Source organism: Camarhynchus parvulus, chromosome 2 (assembly GCF_901933205.1).
Source record: "Camarhynchus parvulus chromosome 2, STF_HiC, whole genome shotgun sequence".
NCBI lineage: Eukaryota > Metazoa > Chordata > Aves > Passeriformes > Thraupidae > Camarhynchus > Camarhynchus parvulus.
Window position 1 is genome coordinate 121,553,299 of NC_044572.1, and position 25,483 is coordinate 121,578,781.

The following is a 25,483-nucleotide window of genomic DNA, read 5'->3' on the forward strand; positions in this document are numbered from 1 at the left end:
GCTTCCTCTGTAATAGATTTAATAGCTTCATTCTGGAAGAAAGTCTGATCTGCTTTCTCATTTTCAAAATGTAGATAGCAAACCAAGCTTTATTCTATTTCCAGCTCTTGGAGAACTTCGAAATTTTATTATTTTACCATGAGGGTTGAGAAATGTACTTGTCTCCAGAATTGTACCAATGTCCCAGTGTGACTCTGCATTTAAAAATGAGGGCATTAACTGAGGTAAATTCCAGACATTCCAAAAAAGTTTTTGAAACTGGTATGATTTAGGCCAGTTTAAGGCTGTTTGGAATATCTTATTCTACACATAGGAATTGGTAATGTCCACTTTGAATGAACCGACTACATTGGCTCTGTGCCACTGGGCATCCTTTTCATTTCAGAGCTTTCCTCCCAGCCATTTAAACCATCTTTTAGGCATCTGTGTGCTGCTGAAAACAACTTTATCAAAGCCTAAGATCTGGTCTTTAGTCCCAGAGTTCATTATAATAGTTTAGAACTTGTGTTGTGTGCTTCTTGTTATTTTGCTGTCCTCTGTTACAAAGAATTACAGTATTGTCTTCTTCCTTGTACAATGCATCATTTGGGCTCAGCAGTCACTAGCAGAGTTCTGCTTCATTCTTCATGACTGATTATTTGTCGTATTAGATTCTCCCCTAACAAAGAAAAGTCGTGAAGCACTGTAATCGAAAGAGATAGTGGAAAGTTCACACTTCTTGGAAGATGTAGCACCAGTTCTAGCCTTTATTTATATGAAATTAACATTTCTGTTGCTATTGTGCTCTTTCAGTGAGAAATAAACAAACAGTAGGAGGAATATTAAATAAGGGGTTTAGGAAAATTAGGTTAGATGAAGAAACGATAAAAAAAAGATTCAACACAATTCAAATGAAACAGCAGGGTTTAAATGATCCTGTACATCTATAAAGCTGTATATGCAGATTTGCTGTTACTTGGTAGGCCAACTGTTTTCATTTTATGTACCATAAAATTATTGTAACTGCATTTCTGCCTAAGCAAGGGTGGGGATTTTTTAAAATGGAACAGTCTGTGTACTGTTTTCTTAATCATAGGAGCCCTAGAATAATTATCAAACAGTGTTTTCCACAGAGTTGATCTATAATTCATCTGAGGAAGAAAACATCTTCCCAATAAAAGATGTTTTTGTCCTCAATTGTTCAAAAGTTTATTTTTATTATTATCATTAACCCAATTATCAAATTTCACAACTTCTTCATTTCTCAGCTTTTTCTTTCATATGCTTGTAGCTGGAGGGCAAAAACATAGGTGGAGACATTCAGTAAAAAGGTTTTTACAAGGCTTACAGTTATTCTAAGTTACAGCCAAGGGAATTTAATTGGGGAAGGTTTTTGGAGGGTAACTTGTTTTTTTTGATGGCTTGTAGTGTTTTCAGTTCCATAATTCAACAGTCATAAGAGTGCATTAAAATTGCTGATATTTATAAAGAAGTCAGATTTGAACTATCAGTGAGTTGATTACCTGGATTGTGGCTCAACCAGAGCCATCTGCTACCATACCACTGACTGCAGCCCGTAGTTACAGAACACATGACACAAAATAAATATTGCTCTATCAGGTCTGCTGTGCTCACTGCAATTTAACACCATTTCTTCATTCCACAGGTTGCTGTTCACAAGTGGAAGTAAGAGAATTACTTCAAAAGTGAATGCACTAAATGTGCTCTTTTAATGTAGTTTTCATATGGTTTTGCTTTATTTAAGTAACCCCACCCTTGTACTCTGGATAATTGTGAGCTGATTATAACATATTTGGGGTTGAGTTTTAGGCTTTCTATTTGCTTAGGCCTTATATAATGGTGTTGGTGCTTTTAAAATTGTTTCTTCTTCTTCTTTATTTCCCCAGAACTATTACATTATTTTATTGAACTTTGTTACGAAGTGAAAGCTCATGTTCTTGTGTAACTCTTAAGCTGAGATTGTGAGTATAGCACCTATCAGAAGCCTTTCCATAAAAGTTCCAAAAGTTGACCACTCTTCATACACTCCTGAAACAGGACATTTCTTTCCTGTTGCCAGCAGTAATGTACACCTATAAAAGCCCACAGAAGCACCCTACTTGCCTTTGGTGGCTAGGGGCTAAGCAGTAGGTCTTGGCTTCCAGAAGCAGTTCATTTTTTGGCTATAAGGGAAAGAATGACAGCAGTAAGACTGAAAACTTTTCTATTTAGAACTAAGGAACGCACATGAAATATGTCTTCTCTAAAGTTTGATCAGCAACGGCTTCTGGAACAAACTCATTGAAAGCTGCTGAGCCTGCATGTTGCCTTTGAAGTATTTAGCAATTTTGTTTTCACCTTTGATTTTTTTCCCTATTAGGAGCTAAGGGTTGAGTTCAAACTTAGTTATGCTGAATTTATGGTAGTCTCAAGTGGTATCTCTTATATGATTTTCAATGAGTAATTTGTGAGGAAGAAGATCTAGTTGAATCAGATTCCATTTTCAGCTTGTTTCTTGTAAGGATATGGTACCTGATTTTTCAGAAAGAGCTGACATACATTTTGTGTCCCCAGATGGACCTTCTAACCAACACTCTTTCTATTTTATTTGGAATGCAGGATGTATGGGCTTGTCATAGCTCAAAAATCCTGATGAGATAGTATTTTCTTTCTATTTTTAAAGATGACTTTAAATGTCTTAGTTAAATAAAGGCAAAAATTATTTTTGTTACACCAATGCCTGAATTTCCTTATTTGAGAGGTGTAAAATAGTTTTACTTAACCCCATGACACATGTAAATAAATGTACACCCCATGAAATGTAAGTGTTCAGCTTAGTTTTGTTTCTTTTTTCATGTTGAAGTATCTAGCTCCCCTAGTTAGGAGCAAATTTAAAGTTGTGCACTTCTGATTCCTTTTGTTCTCAGTTTCTGTTGAAGTCGGCTTGTCAATTGATTCTTCTTTCTCTGTAAATATATATACATATTTGAGGAAAATATTTTCTCTTTTTGATGATGTTCAGTTTTGGATTAACTTTGTGAGATGGTCTCCAAAAGCAGCCTGCAGTACTTGTATGCCAAGATTTTGAAATGGGCACAAGTCATGCAATCCATTTGAGCTTAGCATCCTGCCAGGCTGACATTCTCTGAAGATATAAAAACATGCATGTGATCCCTCTTAGCCATCAGCTGAAACATGGCTTTTGTTAGTCTGACAAATTGTATGCTGCACATGGGGGAATGAGTGAGGAATGTCACCTCATTGTCACAGGCAGTTCAAAATAGATACCAACTCCAAAAAGCCTTGGATGAAGAGTCTCTTCCTGTTTCCTCCTCATTTGAGAGTATAACAAGAGTGTTTATCTGTGCTGGTCTTGACTATGTCAAGTGTGCTGTGCTCACCAGATGTGGAAGCTTTCACAAAGCATCTGGATAAATGTAAATGACAGAATAATGACAAGTTCCTGCACAAATAGTGTTCATATGAAATTGATGATGCCCCATTTCATCTCCACAACAAATTCTGAGGAGAAAGCCCCTCTTCCTTCCCCTACTTGTGCTTTTGGAACAGAAACTGTTGCAAATAAAACAGGCAAGCAAAATCTTGAATGCAGTTCCTGCAGTTCATTGAACTGGAGCACTGCTTTTTAACCACACAATCAATTTTAAAAAGTCCCATGAGTAGCAAATGAATATGTTGTACCTATTGGAGAGAAAAAGAATATCTGCCCCAACTTCTTTGTGAAACTAAAGGGAGTGTATCTCAAAAAAGGGGTGTTTAGACAGAAAATTGTGGCACCTCCAGTAGTTGCTTCATCTTGCATTTTCACAGTTATCTGAAATGCTTGTCAGATGCAAGCATTTCATGTCTTTCATGTGTGTGGCTCAAAAATGTCCCCAGATCAGCAAATCTGACTCTGTCAGCAACATAAAGATAGGACTGTGCCTAAAATCCACTTCTTTAATTTTCACTGATTCTTTTTTGTTAAAAAAAAAGATTAATAGAAGATGTAAAAACCAAACTCAAGCTCTTTTACCCATATCTAAAAAAGATCTCAACATTGTATGCTCAGATGCTGTAAGAGACTAAAAATAGAAGTCTTTAAAGATGCATGGATTAAGTATACGGTAAGCAGCAGAATTTATTTTATTTTTTTATGAAGGTGCCTAAATTAATCTTGCTCTTATAATAAGAAACTTCATAGGGTTGGTTTTTTTCTCCTGGTTTTGGAAGTTATTTGCTGCTTGCTTCACATCATGTTCCACTTTTCAAGTGAAATACTGCTATAAACGAGTGGCTATTATAATCCCCAGACCTCAAAGCCCAGCACACATGGCTTTGTGCACACATGATGTGAAATGACTGGAACTTTCTCAATATATTTGTAGGTTGGTGTGTATGGAGGATATGTTTTATGAGGACTATAAAATCTGCTTAAAGTCCAGGTGTTGACCATCTATTTTGCATTGATAAAAATCCTCTGAGCCTAATGTGTGGTGTTTTGCTAATTCCTCTGAGACTGTGGAGATTCTCAAAACTGCTCAGCTTTCAGCCCATGGGTGCTAAGATTAACACTGAGTCTGGAAATCCAATGTGGTGTGTTCACTTAAGCCCATCTTTCTGTAGTATGACCTCTGAAAATTTCAACTCCTGTGAATACCTTTGCTCAACCAAAGAATATCCATGCCAATGCTTTTAAAAGTCCATATCTATTTTTTTTCCTGTTTTTCATCTTAGTGATAACTGTGGAACTAATTTATGCTGAAGTGATCAAAACATTTTGTTTCAAAAAGAAAACAATAATTTTCACAAATGTAGCACATCTCCCCAGTTGTAATTGTGTCTCATCTTTCCTTGTCTCTTTCCATCATAAGAGAAGCTACAGTATTTTTTGTAATTACAACATGTATGAGTTGATTATTGTGTCTGAAAACACTTTTTGCCAACTCAAAATTATTACATTTCATCAGTATTAAAACAGATATCTGCCTCACTGTGATATTTGCTAACTACAGTCACTGTGTTATTCCTAAATTCCTATGTCTTAATACTACTCCTAAATTGACTAAGTTGGATCTAGTATAGTAAAGTAAATCAGTAAAATGTTACATTATTATTCCCACCATCCCTGTAAACTTTAGCCTACTTAGTGCAGGACAATCCTTGTGCATAGAGTGTGAAAAGAAATAATGTGGTTTGTTTAAGACAATGAAAAACTTACTTCCATATCTGTTTCTGCTGGAGAGTTCTTTTTTTTTTTTCCTAAGCAGGTCACCTTACCCAGCCTTTTCATAGGAGTTCACTAACTGTGTGGCCTTCATTTTCTAAGTGCTTGATTGGAGGCTCTGCAATAGTGTTAAATAAGTGCTGAACACACAGAGCTGCAAATGAAAGCAATCAGTGCTGTGCTTTGAGCATATTAAGTGCTATATAGTGCTATGTACTTTGAAAAAATTGGGTCCCATCTGTATCGAACTGGGTTCTCCAAGTTAGATTTTTTTTAACCTCTATTTCTGTATAACTTCCCTCTCTGAAATTGCAGAATTGCCTACTCATCTCTTAGGAGATAATGAAGATAAATTCATTAATGTTTGTGCAGCAATAAGAAGTCAATAATGAAAAGAATAATTTGACTTTCAGAATAAGTTGAAGAGATGTAGTAAGTAGAACATGTGGCTTCATGTTAAACAGTCAGGAAAAAAGTCCTGAATAGCTTTTCACTAAATAAGTATCAATAGTTTTGTGAAGTGAATAAGGCAAGAGGTTTTGCATGAGATAAACTTTATCAAGATATTAAATATTGTGTCAGAAGGGAAGAATATTTTTAAGATATTAAAGTATTTTGCTGCTGTGATATTATTAATAGCTCTAAAAACATAAGGGGGAGGGTAGGATTTGCATCTACAGCCCCGTAGATATTAAGATAGATATTAGGACTTAAACTGGGAAAAAATAATTGACCATGTAGTACTCTACTAAAAGTCACATGAAACATCAGTGGGTTTGAATTTGCTACACAGACCCCCTTACTAAAGCTAGCAAGGCAGCTGAGAGTAGCAGAATGTTTTTGTCTTCTCCATGGATAAACACTGGTGAAAGGTAGTGCAATAAGCAAGAAGATGATTTATAACAACAAAAAATCAGGGATCTAATATTGGGCTGTGGGGGACACTGTATTTTTCTAAATTAAGTTTCTAATCTCACTGCCTAGTAATCATTGTCTTTACCTATTATTTTCTCTGTGCATTTTTTTACTTTTGGTTCCCAACCAGGTCTATTTCCTGCAGTCCAGTTTGGTGCTGTTGTTTGGTGTGTGACTGATTATAGTCCTACTCTCCAGCCTTCTATCTCTTTTTCATTTGAACCTAATTTTCACCTCAGTTTCTCCTCCCTTCTCCATCTGCTGGTCTTTCATGTTCTTTTCCTCAGACCACATTCTGCTTACTTTTCTCCAGTTCTTTCTCTGACCCCAGAATCAGCCTTCCATGCAAATTTTGCTCCTGCCAACCTATGAGCACCTATGAACCTGTGTTCCTAGGGAGAACATGCTGCTTTTGCTGTCCTATAGCTGCCAGCCTCCACTACAATGATTAATAATAATAATAATAACAATACTAAAAATAATAATAGAAAGATTGAGTTTACCATAGTAAGGACAGTGTAGTTCCAGTCTAGTTGCACAGGGAAGCTGACAGGAGAATTTGTATTTTAGAAGACCTATTTAAGAAGTAGTCCCTGTTTGAGGAGGGAATGTGCATTGGTTAGTACCCACAGGAACTGGGTGAAGAGGTTTGTGGAAGCTCAGTGGGATGTGACTGCCTGTGCACTTTGGTGAGCTCTCAGCACTGTGGGGGGTGTGAGTGTCTTCAGTGATTACAGATTCCTAGCAGAATGTCAGCTCTTCAGAGCAGGGAGCTTTTCTGAGCATGGGTAAGTAGAATTTTTAAAAGATATATTGCTTGGCTGAATTTGGGCAGTTTAATCCAATGTACCACATGCCAGACATCATCCTGTCTGCCAGATTTTGGGTTCCAGATTAAAATCACTGGAACATTAAAGACTTCCAAAATGTATGTATTTGTCCTAATCCTATTCTTAGAAGTAGATTAATCAGTTTGGCAGAAATTAAAAAATAAATTAAAAAAAAGAACATGCTATCCAGCCTGCAACAGGGATTCAGCGCAGCAGATTTCAGCTCAAGCACTTAAAATTTTTTGAAGCTATAAGCAAATGAAAAGGCATGTATACTGGGAAGTCTGGATTACACTTGCAAATGGGTCCTTCTATCTACTTTTCTAAAGACATTAAAAACAAATGTTAAGTTCAGGTCTTGTTCAGAAGCTTTCTCTGAGGTATTTTCAGTGGTATCAACGGAGCCGCTTCATAAGGCATTTCAGGACTTTAGCTAGATTGGAACTGAAGATTTGTGCCCATTAGGCAGTTGTGAGTGAGGAGTCCATAGGCAAGGGATGTCCTCTGCTTCCAGGAAGGTAGAATTATATTGCTGACAATGAAAATTGGCATCTGCTGTGTGTGGAAGAAAGAACATTCAAATTAGATGAACATTTAGGAAAGGTAAGAGTAGAGCAGTACACAGGACAATGAGAATTGAAAAACTTATCTGAAGGAAAGAGGAAGTGGAAGATGGAAGACATTATCCGTTATGTTCCACTGGTTCAGTAAAAAGCAAAGTGGATACAAACCAAGGCCAATCATGCCCTTCTGTTGCTCTGATACAGGTAGCTTTACAGCAAGACTGGGTGACCTGAAATGCTTGACTTGGCCCTGGGAGAACCCCTGGGTGTAATCGGAATTTTTGAATTCAGAAAAATCTATGTCTGCCATCTCCTCTATTTCAGTATTCATGAGTCATGCATCATTGTGCGGAGAACCAAGTGATAATTGCTCCTCTTCAGAGTATGCTATAGAGTGTCTCCAACAAACTTGGCAGTGGACTCATATTAATCAGTAGTATAGTGTAATTCCTGACCGCAAAATGCAGCAAGAAAAGATCAGGTTGAGGTACTGAAGTACTGAAATTGAAAGTATCCTGATACTGTGGAAAGGGGATAGAGATTTGTGATGTTATGGCTATGCATCCCAAGCACACTAAAATACTATGTGCTTCCACAAAACTTCATAATAGTCATATTATTACACAAATGTTTGTTGTCTGAACTTTCCAGATTGGGTCTTGAGAAAGCAAGGAAAGACAGTAACAAAAGGGGCTAAGAGACATCAAGAAAGCAGGAATGTACTGCTGTTTTTTACTACTTTTACTTGTTTTGATGAGCAGACTTTTATCTTTTCCTCCTGTCAGACGAGTTTGACCATGTGTTAGTATACTATATTTTTAATAATACAGCTCCAGCTGAGCCAGGAAATCCAGTTTTTATAGAAGATTATTTGGAGTAATTTTCAGTGGATGTCTTGGTGAAGATTCTTACAAATCACTCCAACATTGTGATCTAGGTTGGAGAAAAAGCTAAAATAGCACCTGTGTTGTCTTTCTGAAAAAAAAACCAAAACATCAAAACCAAGGACCACTTCATGTATACATATGTTAAAGAAGATGAACTTAAAGTAATATTTGCAGCAAGTAGGTTTGTAAAAAAAATAAATCCATGGATTGCTATATATGCTATAAACTACTTGTCAGGTAATTGTAGAAAACAAACAAACCAACACCCCCCTCACCTCAATCCTCCAACAAATAATTCTGTAAAGATTATTTGTTAAACATTCAGGAAGTTTTTGTTCAGGAAAAATGTTTTTCAGTATAAATATATCACCTACTTCTGTCTGTGACATGTAGCATCGAGAAAGAGGAATGTTTAAATGGGAGGGCTGTAGTTAGCTACCTTACAAGACATAGTACAAGAATTTATTCAGGTCAGAAAAAGTATCCTTAAAAGTGGAAATGAAGCCAAAGTGATATTAATAAAACTGAACATAGAGATTGGCTGTGAGGACAAAATATGTGGAGGTACCTAGAAAAGCTAAACAGGAATTGTTAAAGTATCTCAGAAACAGAAAGCCTGCAGGAGTCATTAGGTCTGCTAGACCACCAGAGAATAGTCATTCCAAAATGATCAGGAGATGGCAAAGAAAATAAATTCTTTTACTCTAGTATTCTCAAAAGACAAAGAAGAAATGTATGCACTAACGGAATTCTTTACAGATAATTTCAGAGACATACTGTTAGCGAGCCAAAAAGAGGTGAATAATTGAGAAAGATAAGTCTGCAAGGTAAATAAAAAGGATTTTACAGTGTATTTCAGAGAGAAACCCCCAAACTGAGTCACTAATAAAATACATCATTGAAATGACATTTTAAATGAGTTCTTAATTAACATTGTGATTTCTTTGTAAATAAACTTGGAAAGGATTTTTCTGGAAACTGCAAATGGGAGACTCAATCTCACCACTTACATGATATAGTGAAAACTCAGCTTAGGTAGGAAAAAATGCAAGAAATTAGGGATGGTAGAAGTGTTTGTGTTTGAAGGGACATTGAATACACAGATTGAACAAAAAAATAGAAAAAGTAAAGTAAAATGAATGATACTGTGAAGATCCAGTATTTTTTTTTTCACCCACTGGCTTGAAATGAACATCCAGGACCCTGGTGAATGTTAAGAGAAAACCCTCCTTGACTTTCTGAGCTTTAGGTCAGGCTTAGGTTCACTCACCTAACTTTCAGTGTTTAGCAGCAGTGTCCAGGTGAAAAGTCTGCATTCCAAACATTAAACTTCATTTTAAAATCCTTCTACAATCAGGAAGCAATTAGCAATACACCTATGTAAAGTCAGAGTTGTGCCCTTAAGTTATCTGTGTCTCCCTCCACAGAGAATAAACGTAGAGCAATACCTGAAATTAGGCAGGGTATATCCAGCATGTTGAATAAGAATTAACAATGAGGTTTAATTTTCTTTTCTACATAACCTTGGTAGAAATTTATTAGTCTTCAAGTCAGACAATGGTAGTGCTCTTCATGCTTTATGCTGATGGGGGAAACAGCATTTTCTATGAACCATAATGGCAGCCAAAAGAAAAGTAATGATCAGTTGGAAAAGTTAGACTATTCTCAATATAGTTTCATGCTTCAATGCCTTTCTAGAGATGGCCAAGTAAGAAAAGTATCCCTTTCTGCATAATAAATGATTAACTGTACATCTCCAATCACATCTGGAAAGCATTTCTGAGTTTCATTCTGAATAGCTGACATTCTCTGTTAATGGTTTTGTCAGCATATGCTTCTTTTGCTCCTTGCAAAATATTTGATAAAATATTAACGTAGAAATGAAACAACAAAAATAAAACCCACAAATTTTCCTATTTTCTGATAAATCGGTATGGCTCAGCATAAGTTTACCAACAATTCTTTTTCACATTTTCACTATTATCAGAGTAAAACATTATTCTTTTGTGATTTGCTCTGAGACTACGGGAGGGAGACTAGAAAGCCGACAATCCCTGGGAGCAACGAGAGGGAGGGAGAGCTTGCACAGCATTCGGACTAGAAAGAACACCCCACCCCTCCAAACTTCTGGGGAGAACATTCCTTTTCCAGCAGCTGGAAGTAGACTGCAGTTTAAAAAATTAATAAAAAAATGGAATACACTAGATTAGGAAATAATGAAGTGCTGGGCAGATTAGCTGGTGATGGTGAATGTTTTCTGCCTTCAGAAGCTAAGAAGTAAAACCAAGTAGGGTAGATGAGAGCTGCTTCCCTCCATCAGCCAGAGGGGTGAGGCTGAGTGTAGCAAGTGGGGAGTAGGGTGGAGTGGGTGGATAAAGTGGGTGTGATTTGTGACACTCTTTGGGAAGGAGTCACCACAGCACACTCTGTCCAGCCAGCTTTGCAGTCAGCCTCCCCTGGCACAGTGATACATTTCAATGAGAAGCATTAGGCTGCCATAAAAATTCAAATGATGCACCACAAAACAAAATGATACAATTTGATAATAACTGCCAGTTAGCACTTTCTGGTCAATATGATGATCATCACTTAATTATAGGCTTGTTTGTGGGAAGTTCAGCTTTCTAACAGCTCTAGTTCTGAATATAACACAGTGATTAGAAACAGTTATTAACGGGTTGGTGCCTTTATTCACCCCGAGTCCCTAAAGGAGAAATTAGAAATCCTGTTTGAAGATGAAATATGACCACTAGAGGATGCAGTCAAGATCCTGAATGAGTGAGGCATCCCATTCCTCAGTCATCCTCTGCAAGGCCAGCCAGAATATAGAACAAATACTTTCTGGAACATTTGGGTGGAAAAATGACAATGCAGGAGTCAGGAAGAGCTTATTGGCAAAGTAGTAGAACTAGAATAGCCCAGAAGGCAATCCACAAGCTCTTCTTGTATTTAACTTTACTTCTTTGCTTAGTCTGTGGGTTTTTCTTTGTTTTCCATTGTTTCTCCTTTCCCTCCATTGTCTGTTGTCTGTCCATCCCTCCAATATAAACCCTACTATTATCCTTTACTAGTGGTTACCTTCTCATCTGGATTGTTAATAAGCCATTCACTCTACTGGTTGAACCAAGGATACACCTGTGCTGAACACTTATGGGTACCTTAGATTCAGCTACTTATTGAACATATTCAGTAAAAAAAAAACACAATTATTTTTTAAAATGTCTCTCTCATTTCATATTTATTTGCTTACTACTTCAGTTGATTGATTTATTTGTTCCCCATCCATCCGGCCCTCAGCCACAAACACTTGCTTAATCTTGTTTTCTCTCTCATAACCACAATTACTCACCCACAGCCAGTAGATCATCCTTATTTAGGAAATTACTTGCAATTTGTAGAGGGCAAAAGGGATACCAACAACAAAAACAACAACAAAATAATCCAGGACCAAAACAGGAACTACTGGCTGTTAATTGATATATCAATGATGTAAAAAAACCCCAAACGAACCAAAATCAACCCCTGAAAATAGTATGCTTTTTCAAACAGACTAGAGAACAGACTCCCAGTGCTGCTCATCAGTAGGGAAACTTCTCTGGTAATACACAGGGAAAGGCAGTTGCCCCTGTGATTATCACAATGCATTTAAATTAAAGGTGAGAGGATTGTTTCTACTCATCCTGGTCTTGTTTTAGTAATAATTATTTCATTTTTAAAAGTTTATACTTTTCTGCATACCCTCCCTTGTTTGTGGTGTATGTATCTGTTCCTTAAATCACACCTCCATAAGCTAGGCTTTTCTAACATATGTATGAATATTTATATAATTTTTTTGCTGGTACCTGCTAATCAGCTTTGGCTGAGGCCTGGATTTTGCAATTGAAATCTTCACACATCTTGACTTCATCGGACTGAGGAAAATCACAAGGGTCTTACTTCATAAAATCAGTACAGAATTAGACCTGTGTGTAGATTAAAATACTAAAGTATGTGACATAAAATATGGAATATACAATATAAACTGATTAATGTTACCTCTGACACACAGATTTTTCATTTTTCCTTATTTCACAGTTTTAGTGCAGAATGCTGCTAACCTAATTTTTATGTTTATTCTAAGTCAATTGTGAGGCAAAAGGTTGATAATGGCTAAATTCAAGACATTCAACATCAAAAGAAATTTTCAACATTTGGAAAAAATAAAAACAGGTGTGAATAAAATATCATATTGCAATTGTAAGTGTTATTAAAGCCATTAAAGTGCATTTGAATCGGGTGCTCTATTAATTTTCAAAGCTGACATTTGTAAATGTATATAGGCAGGACTCTTGTAAATTTAAAACAGAATGTTGGAACTTAATTCTGGAATCTGTAGCACAATCATACTGTGTTTTGTCCATACATAATAGTTCATATTTTGTGTCATTGAGTAGGGGCCATCCAATTTTTATTTCTGCATGGTATTCTTGTTGGTTGGCACATGTAGTAAGAACAAAAATGTTGCTGAAAAAAATATTTGTTGCGTTCTGGCATAGGAATGTAATGTCTTTGATAGTTACATTTCCTCAATATCTGTTCTGACAAATGGTCTTCAGGATTTTTTGTAATTTGCTAACTGCTTTTAAGTTAGAGCTGTTTTATTTCCATCTTGTCCCTTTGATATATGTCGTGACAGTGCGAGTCTCAGACAACCTTTCTGTAATTTTGCAGGAACATAGGAGAAGTAGTATTATCATTTCTGTCTATGAAATTTACTTCTGAAGTGAATGCCATACATATTTCTGAAATGAATGCCAAATGTATTTTCTAGAAGGGAGTGCCATTGAAAGCCAAGGCAGGCAATTTATACCATGCATAATAATGATATTAATTTTTATGGTGTGTATAAGTTACATTTTGATTAGTTTTTTGCATGATTAAAAATTTGCAAAGCCTTTATGGCCCCCAGGAGCCTACCTGTAATAAACAGCTCTCACCTTCCAAACCATAAAACAGGTCTGCAGTACTTGAACATTACAGCTAATTGCCTTGCTACATCAAAGGGAGCACCACAAGACTGAGAAAAATCACAGAAGGGGGGGTGGGGAGCGAGGGGCAGTTTCACCTCTAAAGGTTATGTGTTTGTGGCTTGGTGCAGCCCTGTAAAGTTATGGCCTCAGAACTGCTGTTTGCGATTAAGTTGATGGGGAAAGTCTATCCCGCAATCTCTCCCTGCTGCTGACACAGAGTCTTTGTTCACATTCAGATTTCTCAAACTGTTGCCAGGGTCAGGCTGAGGTCAGACACCACGATGATGTATAGGAGAACATGTCTGGGAATTTCTCTCACACTTAAAACACATACCAGAAAAACAGGAGAGCACCCTGCAAAAATTGTCTGATGAGACCCAGATGATACTGTAGCTTTTCTTTTAGTACCTTCATAATTTTCTTTCTCTTTGCCTGACACGCACACAATGTTTTATTAATGTGTGCCACGATAGCCCTTACAATTTTATGTCCCCTCAAGATAAGGACACTCAGTAGCACTTTGACACTTCATTTTCCAGCCCAGGGGGATTGGGCCAGTAAATCTAGTAAAAGAAGCAATGCATCCATTCCCAAGGATGAGTCGAAAAGGGATTGCCATCGGCTCTGTGAGGCCACGGGGCCCGACCCTGGGTAGGAGCCTGGTGTGTGCGCGCCCAGCGCCGGCACAGGCCTTGCCAGGCGGGATCAGAGGCGCGCAGCATCCCGAGGCGCGCTCCCGCCACCCAGCCGCACTCTGGCTGCGCGGGGATCCCTGCCATGTGTGATTAGCTATCGGCGTGGGACGAGAGCGCTCACACAGCATGAGTGGGCTTCCCATTCGCATGGAAATTATTTTTTTTTTAATATGCAATTATTTTTAAAAGAAGGGACCGTCTTTCTCCCTGCATTGTTCCAGAAAGTGGACACACATGCTTAGTCCTAACCTATTGTATTTCCATGTCAATGCAAAACACATTGATCTGTGGTCAGGATTTTTTTCTTTTTTTTTTGGCTGGGGGAGAAGGTTGGTTTCCAAAATTGCAGCTGTGTTTTTCTCTTCCGATTTACAAAAGGTTTTGCAGAGAGTTGAGAATCGGATAGGTTTGCCACATCGATCTGAGGGGCTGTTTGCCTAGGCATAGGGTTTCAGTGTATGGCTGGCAGTAAGGCAATAGGCAGCAATTTTTTTGTGCTCAGCTGCTACATATGACAGAGGATATTTCATTCGGCTGTCAGAATGTTATTAATAAAACATGGGGTGCGAAGAGGGCCACTATTTCCCCTTTCAATCACTATAGCATTTACAATGAAAATTTTATGCAGTGTGTAATTTTCAGTTAATGCTTGACACTTAAAATGTCGGTAGCTGCATTTTGTATGGTTCCTGAAGGGTTAATTGTATCATGTTCCCTGCATAAAAGCTCTGCTTATCAAAAGTGAATAGAAGAGTGTATGCAAATGTGTGTCTGTGACCTTTTGCCTTTCCAGGGTTAATTTATATGGTCATTAAAGATTTTATGAAATCGAGCGGCCTGGTGCTTGGAATCCCATTTTACGTTCACCTCCTAATTTATATAATTCCTACCTGAACGGGGAAATATGATTTTTATTTTTGTGTGTGTGTGTGTGTGCTGCAATGAAAACAGCATGCTGTGCTGTAGGGAGTTGCAAGTCTGGTTATCTGGCATTACTCAGATTGCTAAAAATTCATTAAAATGTGACATCAGCACAGTGAGAGACAAATGATCACAGGATGAAAAGGAACAGTGGGCCTTTCACGGATTAGTGCTACACAGCCCCAGCATAGAAGCTAACTGCATAAACAGATTAATCCACCAGTAGCAGCATAGCTAAGATTTACCGAATAATTAAATGGGCTTGAGTTACTGTGAAGATTTCCATGTAATCTAGCTGGTGTGAACACGTAAGTGAGGTGTGGGTAATGCTGCTTCCTCAGAAGCCGTACACCAAGTTGCATCATTTATCCTGAATGGCTCCCCCTGGAGACAAAATTTGAGACTTCTCCTGCAAAGCCAGAGGTTTATATTTAATACAGTACCTAATACCTAATACTTACTTACTGCAATTAGCGGGATACTGCTGCACTAATAGGATTTATATTTGAGATCCTCTTTTCTTTTTTGGCTCCAAGATGAATTTTTACATGTGCTTGCTTTTGTTCCAGCCTGTGGGGGGTGTATGTGTGTGTGGTGTGTGTGTGTATGTGTGCGTGTGCATGCATGTGCATGTATTTTAATGTATTTTAACAGAAATCATTTCTAGCCAAAGAATACGAAATGACAGGCTTTAAATCTGTCACACTGGGGGAAAGCAGGTACTCTTGTAAAGACACAGTCAGATTTTGAAATACTGCAATTTTTTAGAATTAATATCCAACCTCTTTAAAGCACTGTTCTTTCCCTTTTCTTCCCCCTGACCCTTCTTCCCCCCTATTTTGCCACCTTCTGTTAGTGCTGTTCTTATTACAGGACATGTTTTTTAACTGCTGTTAACTGGTCACTGAGTTCCTTTCCTGAGATCTTTTCTGTGTTTGTCCACAGAAGAACAAGGTGAAGACACAGAAGGGTCTGCTAAAAGTACATCAGTGGCTGTGGCTGATGATAAAGACTCAAGTGAGAGAGACAATAGTGAAGGCAAAAAATCTAGTAAAGACTCTGGTAAGATGCTAGAATTTTGTTTTCCCCCTTTTTTAACTTATGCAATGCTCTTTCATTTTAAACTGTCTGGACATTCCCACTACTATTCATTGCATGTGCATTTTGCATGTGATTTCTATCAGTAGCCTCCCATTGACCTATTTTTAATCATAACCATCTGACAGGATAGATGCGGATAAGTTGAAGAATATTACAGGACGACCAGTGAGATTATTTTTTAATCAAATCAGTTTGTGTGCTTGTAATTTTTTAAGCGCCTTTCATTAATCTTTGCTGTACTTGTGATTCCTCTGATGGCATATTAATTTTTCATAAGCATAGGATTAGGTACCACTTGAATTTTTTCTTCAATCAGGTTTTGCCCCCCTTTTAACCCAAAGAATGTGGGGGTTTTTTTGTTATTATTTTTTGCTCTTGCTCACAGATTAGTTACTCCCAAGAATTTGGCCTCTTCCTGGGCATTTATTTGAGGCATTTACAAAAAAATACACAAAATCCAGTGAAAAAGTTTACAGATGATTCAGCCTAAGAAAGAGGAAATATCATTGAAAACGGATTATGGGTTGGGTAATTTTGGCCTCCTGGAATAGACAAAGCCCAGTAATGAAAGCTACTGTCTTTGAAAACAAAACCTCTATGTCATGACATTTACTTGTGCACAAACAAACCTAGGGCCAGCATCTGGTGTAGATACCCAAGGCTTTTTCTGTGTTTGATTTGGCAAATATGTGACTTCACCCATGCTTTTTATGTATGAGATGGAAATCTATGGTCACAATGAATATTACATTGGCTACTTTTGCCGCACGCTATACCTAGTTACATTATGTTGGATTCACTGAAGCAGAAGAAGTGCTGAAACAGGTTGAAGCCTATTAGTTTCAGGTAGTCATATATCTTTTCCTTGTATGCTGATGACAGCAGCATACAAAGGAGGTTGTGTTATCCATAAAGACATATAGTTGTAGAAAAAATATCATTTTACATCTGAGTTCCTTTACACCCAAATTCACCCATACTGCAATTTGCTCTTTACATATTAAACATTTTTGAATTTATTAAAAAAAAAATTATAGATGGCCCTTTCTATGCCAAGTCAGTTCAGAAAACTGACTTAAAGATTAAAGCTTCCTTAAGTTTGCTTGTTGACGGGCTAAGGTCAGTACCCATCACAGTTTACAACCTCAGCTGCTCTTCAGTCACTTTATTTTTTGAGATCAAGAGGCTGAGGGAAGGCCGATGATGACAAGGATGATGTTGAGCAAGAAGCTGTGTTGTGGTTTAAAACATATATTCCCCTTGGCTGGCTCTCTGACTTGGTCAGAACTGTCTGCAGTGCAGTAAAGCCATGCTCCCAGGCTGTCACAAGCCCTTCTCTGCAGTCTCCTCAGGGGCTGGCCTGGACACTCCCCAGGAGACGGGTGACAGCCACTTGCAGCCTGCATTTCCTACCATACGCCTCGTCTAGGGGACAATATGAACCACTTCAGGGAATTTAGCAGCCCTCTCTTTTTCTTAGGCTAGTCCATTTATAGTTGTTTAGGAAAGAATATGGTATTAAAGCTCCAGACAAAAATAAAAAAAAAACAGAAAAAAGAAGAAAATGGAATCTAGAAAAAAAATACTGAAGGGGAATTCTCAAAATTCCATCAGGATTAGCCACTCATAAGGGCCAAGTTTAATTAGGACAAACCTATATCCAGATGCCTACTGGGTGCACTACAAAAAAACAGCGTAATTGTTCTGCATTCCCGTGCCAGCAATTATACAAATAACTTTGCAGTAAGATTCATATAAAAACAAGGGCTGAAATACATGATTGCCTTTGTGCTTTGCAGAAAATAGTTTGTACTGTAAAATCCTGAATCTTTTGGAAAATTTTATTTTCCTAATCTAAATTAATTCTACATATTTAACATTCTGACCATCATCTTAATTTTCACTGAGCTGACAAGTATTTCTAATGACTGCATAACTGCTTCTGTATAATTGAATGTTAATTTGGGCTTTCTCATGAATTGAGTGTTGCAAGTCTTGCCAAAGAAATCTCAGAAAAACCAATAAATTAATCACAATACTAACAAGGTAGACAGGAAAGTAGTGTGACCCTTCTTTAGCATAGAATCTATTAGACAAGAAAGGATTAACATGTATTTAGTAACAGTGTGTTTGTGTAAGCTGTTGTGCTGCGTTGCTTACCTTATCTCAAGGAGAAGAGCTTTCAAAATGTGACTTGGCAATATGCAAGTTATGTTTGTTGAATATTCATTCAGAATAGAAAAGCCTACTAATGCCTCATTTATATTGTCATTTAAATCTAGTGCCACTTTAGATTAATTATAATCCAAATTACAGCTCTATGCAGTGCAAGAATTAATATGGAATTTATCCAGATTAATACATTTGCATTGAAAATGTAATATGTCTCTGCCATGGCTAAGGGGAGCACTTTTTAATAAGGTAGTAAACATGAGGAAGGATGGAAATTAACCTTCATTATTGCAATGAAAATTATCCTTTCATTCTACTCTAATTAGAAAGAATACTCTACCAGCAATTATAATTTTAGAATTATTTTGAGTCTGAATAACATCATCTGATGTGTCAGAAGTCTTAAATTATGCAATCTTTATCAAATACAAAGATTTATAAATAAGAAAATAGTTGTTTTATCATGGCTTTTCCAGGATTTTTTTTTCCTCACTAATAAATATATACTTTATTAACTTTCTCCTTCTTATTAGTCACACAAATATTTTTATTTTGGGGCTTCAACATATATTGCAAAGTTGATGACATCTGAATTGCAGTGAATTATGTCATTTTTATATTAGCAATCCTACACAAGTTAAATAATTCTGATATTGACAGGCAATCATTGCCTAGTCTATTTCATGGCACTTATTTATAATTAAACTTACTTTTTGAGCTAAATATATTGAAATTGTATTATTAATCTAAAATAAGATGCGTATTTTATATTATAAAAAAAAATTCTGATGCGTTTCACAATTTCAAAAAAAAAAACAAACTACAAATAATGTGTCTCAAGAATAAAAAGTTAGTATTTAAAACATGGATAACAACTGGATTTAGTCTTTTCCTACAACTGCCTGGTAAGAATGGCATGGCAGTGGAACGTGTAGCTATGAGAAGAGTGCACACAGTTATGCTCAAGACCAGGGTATTTTCCCTTCTCTTTCCCTCCTCCTTTGATACCCTTTCTAGAAGGCTGTAGGTGTTTACACCTCTTCTACCAAAGCTCCCTAAAAATGTGAATTGAACGTGGATAGCAGTGTGTTAGTACTTCGAGACAAGGAACCGAGTACTAGTAACTCGACCATTGGGTAAAAAGTTGAACTCTGCTTTTGTCGTGTTCACTGTGGCTTGGGGACTCTGGTCTTCTCCATGTGCAGGGGCAAGTGACTCCCCTATGCCAGAGGGCAAAATCAACCACCCTTTTTCTTTTCTTTAAAGCTCACCATAAGTCCCAGAATCAGTTACATTACTATTAGCTAGATGCAACTTCAGTCATATAAGAAGTTACAGTGCTTGAGGTTGAATGAATCCAGAGCCAAATGACAACAAAAACAACAAAGCCTCTGTAAACTTTGACAGTTTATATAAATATCATAGTAAACATTGTAAAAAGCTGTGCTTTGTTATGCATTTATTGACCCCAGCACAGTGTTTTATAACTCCACTGTTTTATTATATTAACCGCAAAAGAAATTTAACCAAAAAACCCCCCTTGTTTTTATAGAAACAAGAACTATGTGTTTCATGATTATTATAGGCCCTTTGAAGTAATTAAGTCATTCCATCCTGTGGTGGAAGATGATGTGTAATATTAACCTTGTGTGTGCCCAGGCACACACAGAGTGCACTTCAAGATAAATTTCACTAGCAGCACCAAAACACAGTTAGGTGCATTTTCGCAAGTAAATTTTGAAGGAGAACTTGGTTTGTAATTTCTGTAACAACCAGTTGAAAGCAATCTAGTGTGATGAGGGGAAGAGAAGGCAGAATTTTTCCATTTTGTTTTTAATTTCAGCTTCCAGTATAACAATGTCGGTTTACATCAACTGAGATTCTGGCCCATTTGTCTTTAAAAAGGATATCTTAAAAGTGACGTATTGTAAAGAAAAAAACAGTAGAGATGTTTTTGACAGTTGGAAATAAAAAGAGAGTAATAATTTGAATCTGTTTTTCTAAAACCCAAGAAACAACCTTTCTCTCTTAACATATAGTATGTTACTTTTCTATTTCCCATAATTCTTACAGTTAAGATACTTAAATGATATTTAAATACAGATAAGCCAGGGAGTACTCTATTAATAGTAATAAAGCAAAGTGAGTGATAAAATGGTGCTCTATGTGATTTCATCACTTAGATTTTACCTTTAAGCACAGGTAGCCCTTTGGGTTGTTGGCCCAACAGTGACTGAGCAGTCTAAAAGAGGCCTCCAAGATCTGCTCCTGAGAGTGCAAAAATTCAGGGGGCTCCAAAAAGGGACTTGTTCAGATGATAAACAAATGATGATGAATTGAATATATATGATGAAAAAAGGGACTTGTTCAGATGATAAACATATGATGATGAATTGATGAATATATAAATAGGGAAATATGGCAGGAATAAGTTAAATTTGAGCTAGAACAGGAAAAAATTGCTGGTCTAAATTACATCAAAAGAAATAATTAACAACTTAGGAGTGAAAATGAATTTGTGGGGAAATCACCATTAAGGTGTAGGCCATAAAACTTGTTTTATACTTGTTGTTGTTTTTTTTTTTTTAAGTGCCTTTCAGAAAATATCCCTGTATGATTCAGTTTTCAATTAGTCATTATTTTTCCATGAGGATTTGGTGTTTACCTTGAAAACTGTTCTCTTATTTTGCTTCTCTTTAATGTTGTCTTTGTAAGATCAAATATTGCACAAAGTCTATATCTATATGAAAATAAGGATAATAAAAAGTTCTTGAGTTTGTGTTTTCTTTGTTCTTGTTTACTTTGTTGCCAAAATGTCCATGACCTTATTTTTAAATTAATCCTAGGTTATTGTGCAACGAGGTGCAATTTGTTCATTTATATGAACCTTATGTGGATTGAAAAAAATCAAGATAAATCTTCATGCACAGCATACAATCAGATTACCCCTGGACTATATATTTACGTTGGGTCTGATAGCAATCAATGGTTTAGCTTCATTGCATTTCAAGATGTATTTGCACCCAGTGTCCAGTGATAGTGTCCTCACCCTGGAAATAATTTAGTTGCAAATTGACTGGAAGATGGTGAAAATTGAAAGTTAAAATTAGAAATACTCATAATAAACAGCAGAAAAAAGGTCAGATGATGCCACACTATGATGAGATTGGAATGGTTGGTAAATGAGGTTTTGTGTTTGTCGTGAGATGTATGTGACATGCCTACCCAATGCTCTTGTAATATCCAGCCTAGCAGAAGAGATTATCTGGCAAATTGATGCTGGAAAGAATTTTCTGATGGACTGGGAAATTAGAATTGCACTCTTTTCTTTGATGTGTGCAAGACTGGGCCGCATTACACAGCTAGCTCAGGCATAATATTAAATATAGTATTTAATACTTAATAGTACAACTATCTATGGTAAACAATTATATTCTGGTTTTGATCACAAATGCCAGACTATAAAAATTCACAGTGTAAACATCTAAAGCAATCCCAAATGACTGATCTTTGTATATAATTAATATTAAGTTAGCTCTGAAATCCTATTCTCCACAGTATTTCTTTTAAAGCCTCACTATATTTAGCTTCAGAATAGTAACCAGGCAGGAGTTATCAAAACAGCACAATAATCATATTGCTCAGACAGTTTAGAAAAGAGAGAGGGTAATTAAACAGCAGCAAATTAATTATTTGGAAAACAGGCTTTTTAAGCAAAAGCTGATTTGTTTTAATGTAATAGACAAATTCATACTGAGCTGCTAAAGAAAGAACATTATTGATTAATCTTTAAAGGCAACCTAGGGTTATCTAAACAGTAGAGAAGAGTCCATTTTTAAATGTATTTATAGAGTATCAAGAATAAAAGTGTATTTTCACCTTTGTGCTTACCAGACTTGTTTTATTCATCTTTATTTTTTCTCAGTGTTTAAAAAACAAGCAAGCAAACAAAAAAAAAAAGACCCTCAAAGACAATACAGACCTTTGAAGTCAGAGCCTCTTCATAAATCAGAATATTTTTAAGTTTAAAACATGTTCTCAAAAATTATGTTTTCAAAACAGGAATAGTCACACCAGAGAAGGAACCAAAAGCGAACACTGTGGTAGGGGCACAACAGCTTCTTCTGGCAAAAGAAGAGGATGGTGCAGCTAAAAAATCAAAGCCTCCAGAGGACAATAAATTTTGTCATGAGCAGGTAAAAGGAAATGTAACAATTTAATTGCATTCTAGAACTCTTTTTCAAATAACTCAAGAATGAAACAGAGATGATATGCTGTTAAAATAGCTATATCAGCAAGTTATAAAAAGCACATTGACTAATAGCCTGCATCTTAACTTGGTTTTTTTTCAGTTCTATCAATGTCCTTATTGTAACTACAATGGTAGGGACCCAAATCGTATCCAGATGCATGTCCTGTCACAGCATTCAATGCAACCTGTTATCTGCTGCCCCCTCTGCCAAGATGTCCTCAGCAACAAAATGCATCTCCAGCTTCATTTGACCCATCTGCACAGTGTGTCCCCTGACTGTGTGGAGAAACTGCTCATGACAGTAAGTGCTCCAAATACTGATGCACATGCTACACAAATATGCTTGGGCCTTGTGGGCAATGTATTTGTTGTGACGAAGTGTTCCAGAAGCCTGGGGAGAGGACTGGATCAGGGCTCTTAGGTTCTCTTGTCAGCTCATCCAGTGACTGCTGTCCCTTGGGAAAAAGCCTTTGGTTCCTCACTGACATTAACCTCAGAAAAGTTAAGGCAGTCCATATCTCTACGTGCATACCTGAAAATTTGGTCTAATAATATCCAGGTCTCAGAGGTATTGTGACTTTTGTTTGTAAAGTAATAGGAACACCCTAAAGAATATAGTTCTCAAACATAGAAGGATCACTGTGTATACCTCTACTATACATTACATTACATGAAATTCACTGTAAAACAGCAGTTCAAACATCCATTCAAAACAATGTGAGTAGAAACACAATCAGGTCTTGTACTTATTTGTTATTACAGCATAAATTCAGCTAGAAAACAGACCTCCTAAGACAAACTGGCTCTGGTTGTCTTGCCTTCTTAAATGGAAATGTACTTGGAAATCTCAGTGATCCAACTCCTTAAGTATTTACTTCTGTATCCATAGATGGCTCCTTCATTTATATAGGTGTGGTTGTAAATCCACCACCTCATACCCAACTAAAGTGGTAAAAATATTAGAAATAATTGAGACCTCTTGACTGAAGGTCTAGAGTTCCTTGTGCTTAGACCTGAGGAGGAAATACACACTTGGGGAACTTTTTTTCTTATCCTTGGTTTTCTACTAATTATAGCTCTGACAGACCATGTAATTTTGGCCCGCTGGAAGGAGAATGTAATAGAAATTTAACTTTTACAAACCCTTTTAGGAAAATGGAAAATCTGCCCCTCCATATTGAGCAGCACTAGCTTTCATCTCAAGTTCTTCCTGGTTCCCTCTATGCTGATAATGAAGCAACTTTGAAATCTTTCCTCATCAGGTGCTGGGGAGTTGTCCCGGTGTTTATGAAAGGGGAAAAAACCCAATGTTTCCCAGGGAAAAGATTTTAAAACATAATCTTCATAATTGAAATTTTCATCAGTGCTAACACTAATATGCTCTGTCCATAACTGCACCATCTGACAAAAAAGTAAATACTACTTATAGCAATTTTTTTCCCCTGGGACATTTACAGTTCTCTCCATAATTTTTTAAAAGACCTTCTCTACCAAGTAAACTCAAAATCGTAAGTCCTGTGAGAGAATGCTATTAATGCCATGTTTAAATCAAAAATGTACTAAACTCAGTTGCCTTTTTTTAAATGTCTAGAATATTTTATTCCAGGAGGCAATTTGTGCATATGTATATATATGTCATTCTTATGCATCCAATATTAGAGGAACAAAAGATATTTCTACTCATAGCTCATAATGAACGTAGCTTTCATTATTTATTTGCAACTCAAAATCTCTTCTGTGGATAATCTTTTTACCTCTGTATGAAGGAAGTCCTGTCCTTCTGTTAGAGGTGAGGAGCTGCAGCACAGTCTGTACTGATTTACCCAAGATTCTTTAGACAGAATCTGGCAGTGCAGGAGCTTGAACTTAAACTTACTAAGTCCTACTAGGACAGTCCTATATTTCTGATGTTAATTTGTTTTTAAGATCAAAGTAAAGTAAAAACACGAAATTTTGAGCAACTTGATACTCATATCAACCTAGCTAAACTGAATACTACCAGATTAAAAATACGTCCTTAGAAGATTTCTGTGTCTAATTTGAAAGCATAACTCAACAGTTAAATCAATCTGAAGACGATACATAAGAAATTGAAGTCAAGAAAAAGGAAAAAATATCTGATTTTAAATAGAAATAAATTGTTACTTCCCTACTGAAATAAACATCATTTTCTTTCAAAGATCATGGAATGTCCACCGTTTGTGGAAAAAAAAATACAGGTGAAGAAAAGTCGGAATGCCCTCAGTGAAACACTGACTGGTCACCATATCTCAATGTGATCTCTGTCTTTGGAGGATATCCTAGGAGAATTCCCCTGATAAATCCAATGACCCTGGCAAAGTCAGCAAAACCTTTGTGGTGATACTGAGACCAATGAAATATTGAGTGCATGTAGTTCTATAGCATCCCCTTATTGTGGATTATTTTGAGTTGATTCTCCACCAAGGGACACATGATGCTCTGGGTTATGATCTGTCAGAAACCATAATCAAGGACTGAATCAGGATCTTGATTCTGACAGTCATCCAGATATGGTGGATCTTTTGAGTTATAATTTCATACTGTTGTATACTATTAAACAGTGGGACTTTTTTCTGTAATAATACCATATTCTTGGTTTTCAAAGGTTCCTGTACCAGATGTCATGATGCCCAATAGTATGCTATTGCCAGCAGCTGCTTCAGAGAAATCTGAACGTGACACACCTGCAACCATTACAGCTGAGGGATCTGGAAAATATCCAGGTATGCAAGAAAAAGCCCAGACATGTAAAAGCTAAGTATGGGCAATTTAGAAATAAAACTACTTGTTACTTGGTAAAGCAAATCTTTTTCTGGCTTGCTTATAGTCACAGAGATTAAAAAACCAAAAAGCAGCAAAGGGTCTGAATTTGGCTGAGCTGGTAGAAAGCACATGTATGCCAGACTCCTTG

The 25,483-nt window shown here is 36.7% G+C and overlaps 1 protein-coding gene across 1 annotated transcript in view; it reads left to right on the forward strand.

Annotated features, from left to right (window-relative positions):
* Positions 1-25,483, forward strand: part of ZFHX4 (zinc finger homeobox 4) — a 147,828-nt gene that overhangs the window by 108,891 nt on the left and 13,454 nt on the right. The window contains 4 exon segments of the mRNA XM_030943944.1: positions 15,972-16,088; positions 22,362-22,495; positions 22,652-22,852; positions 25,178-25,295. Of these exon segments, the coding sequence (XP_030799804.1) occupies positions 15,972-16,088; positions 22,362-22,495; positions 22,652-22,852; positions 25,178-25,295 (570 nt within the window).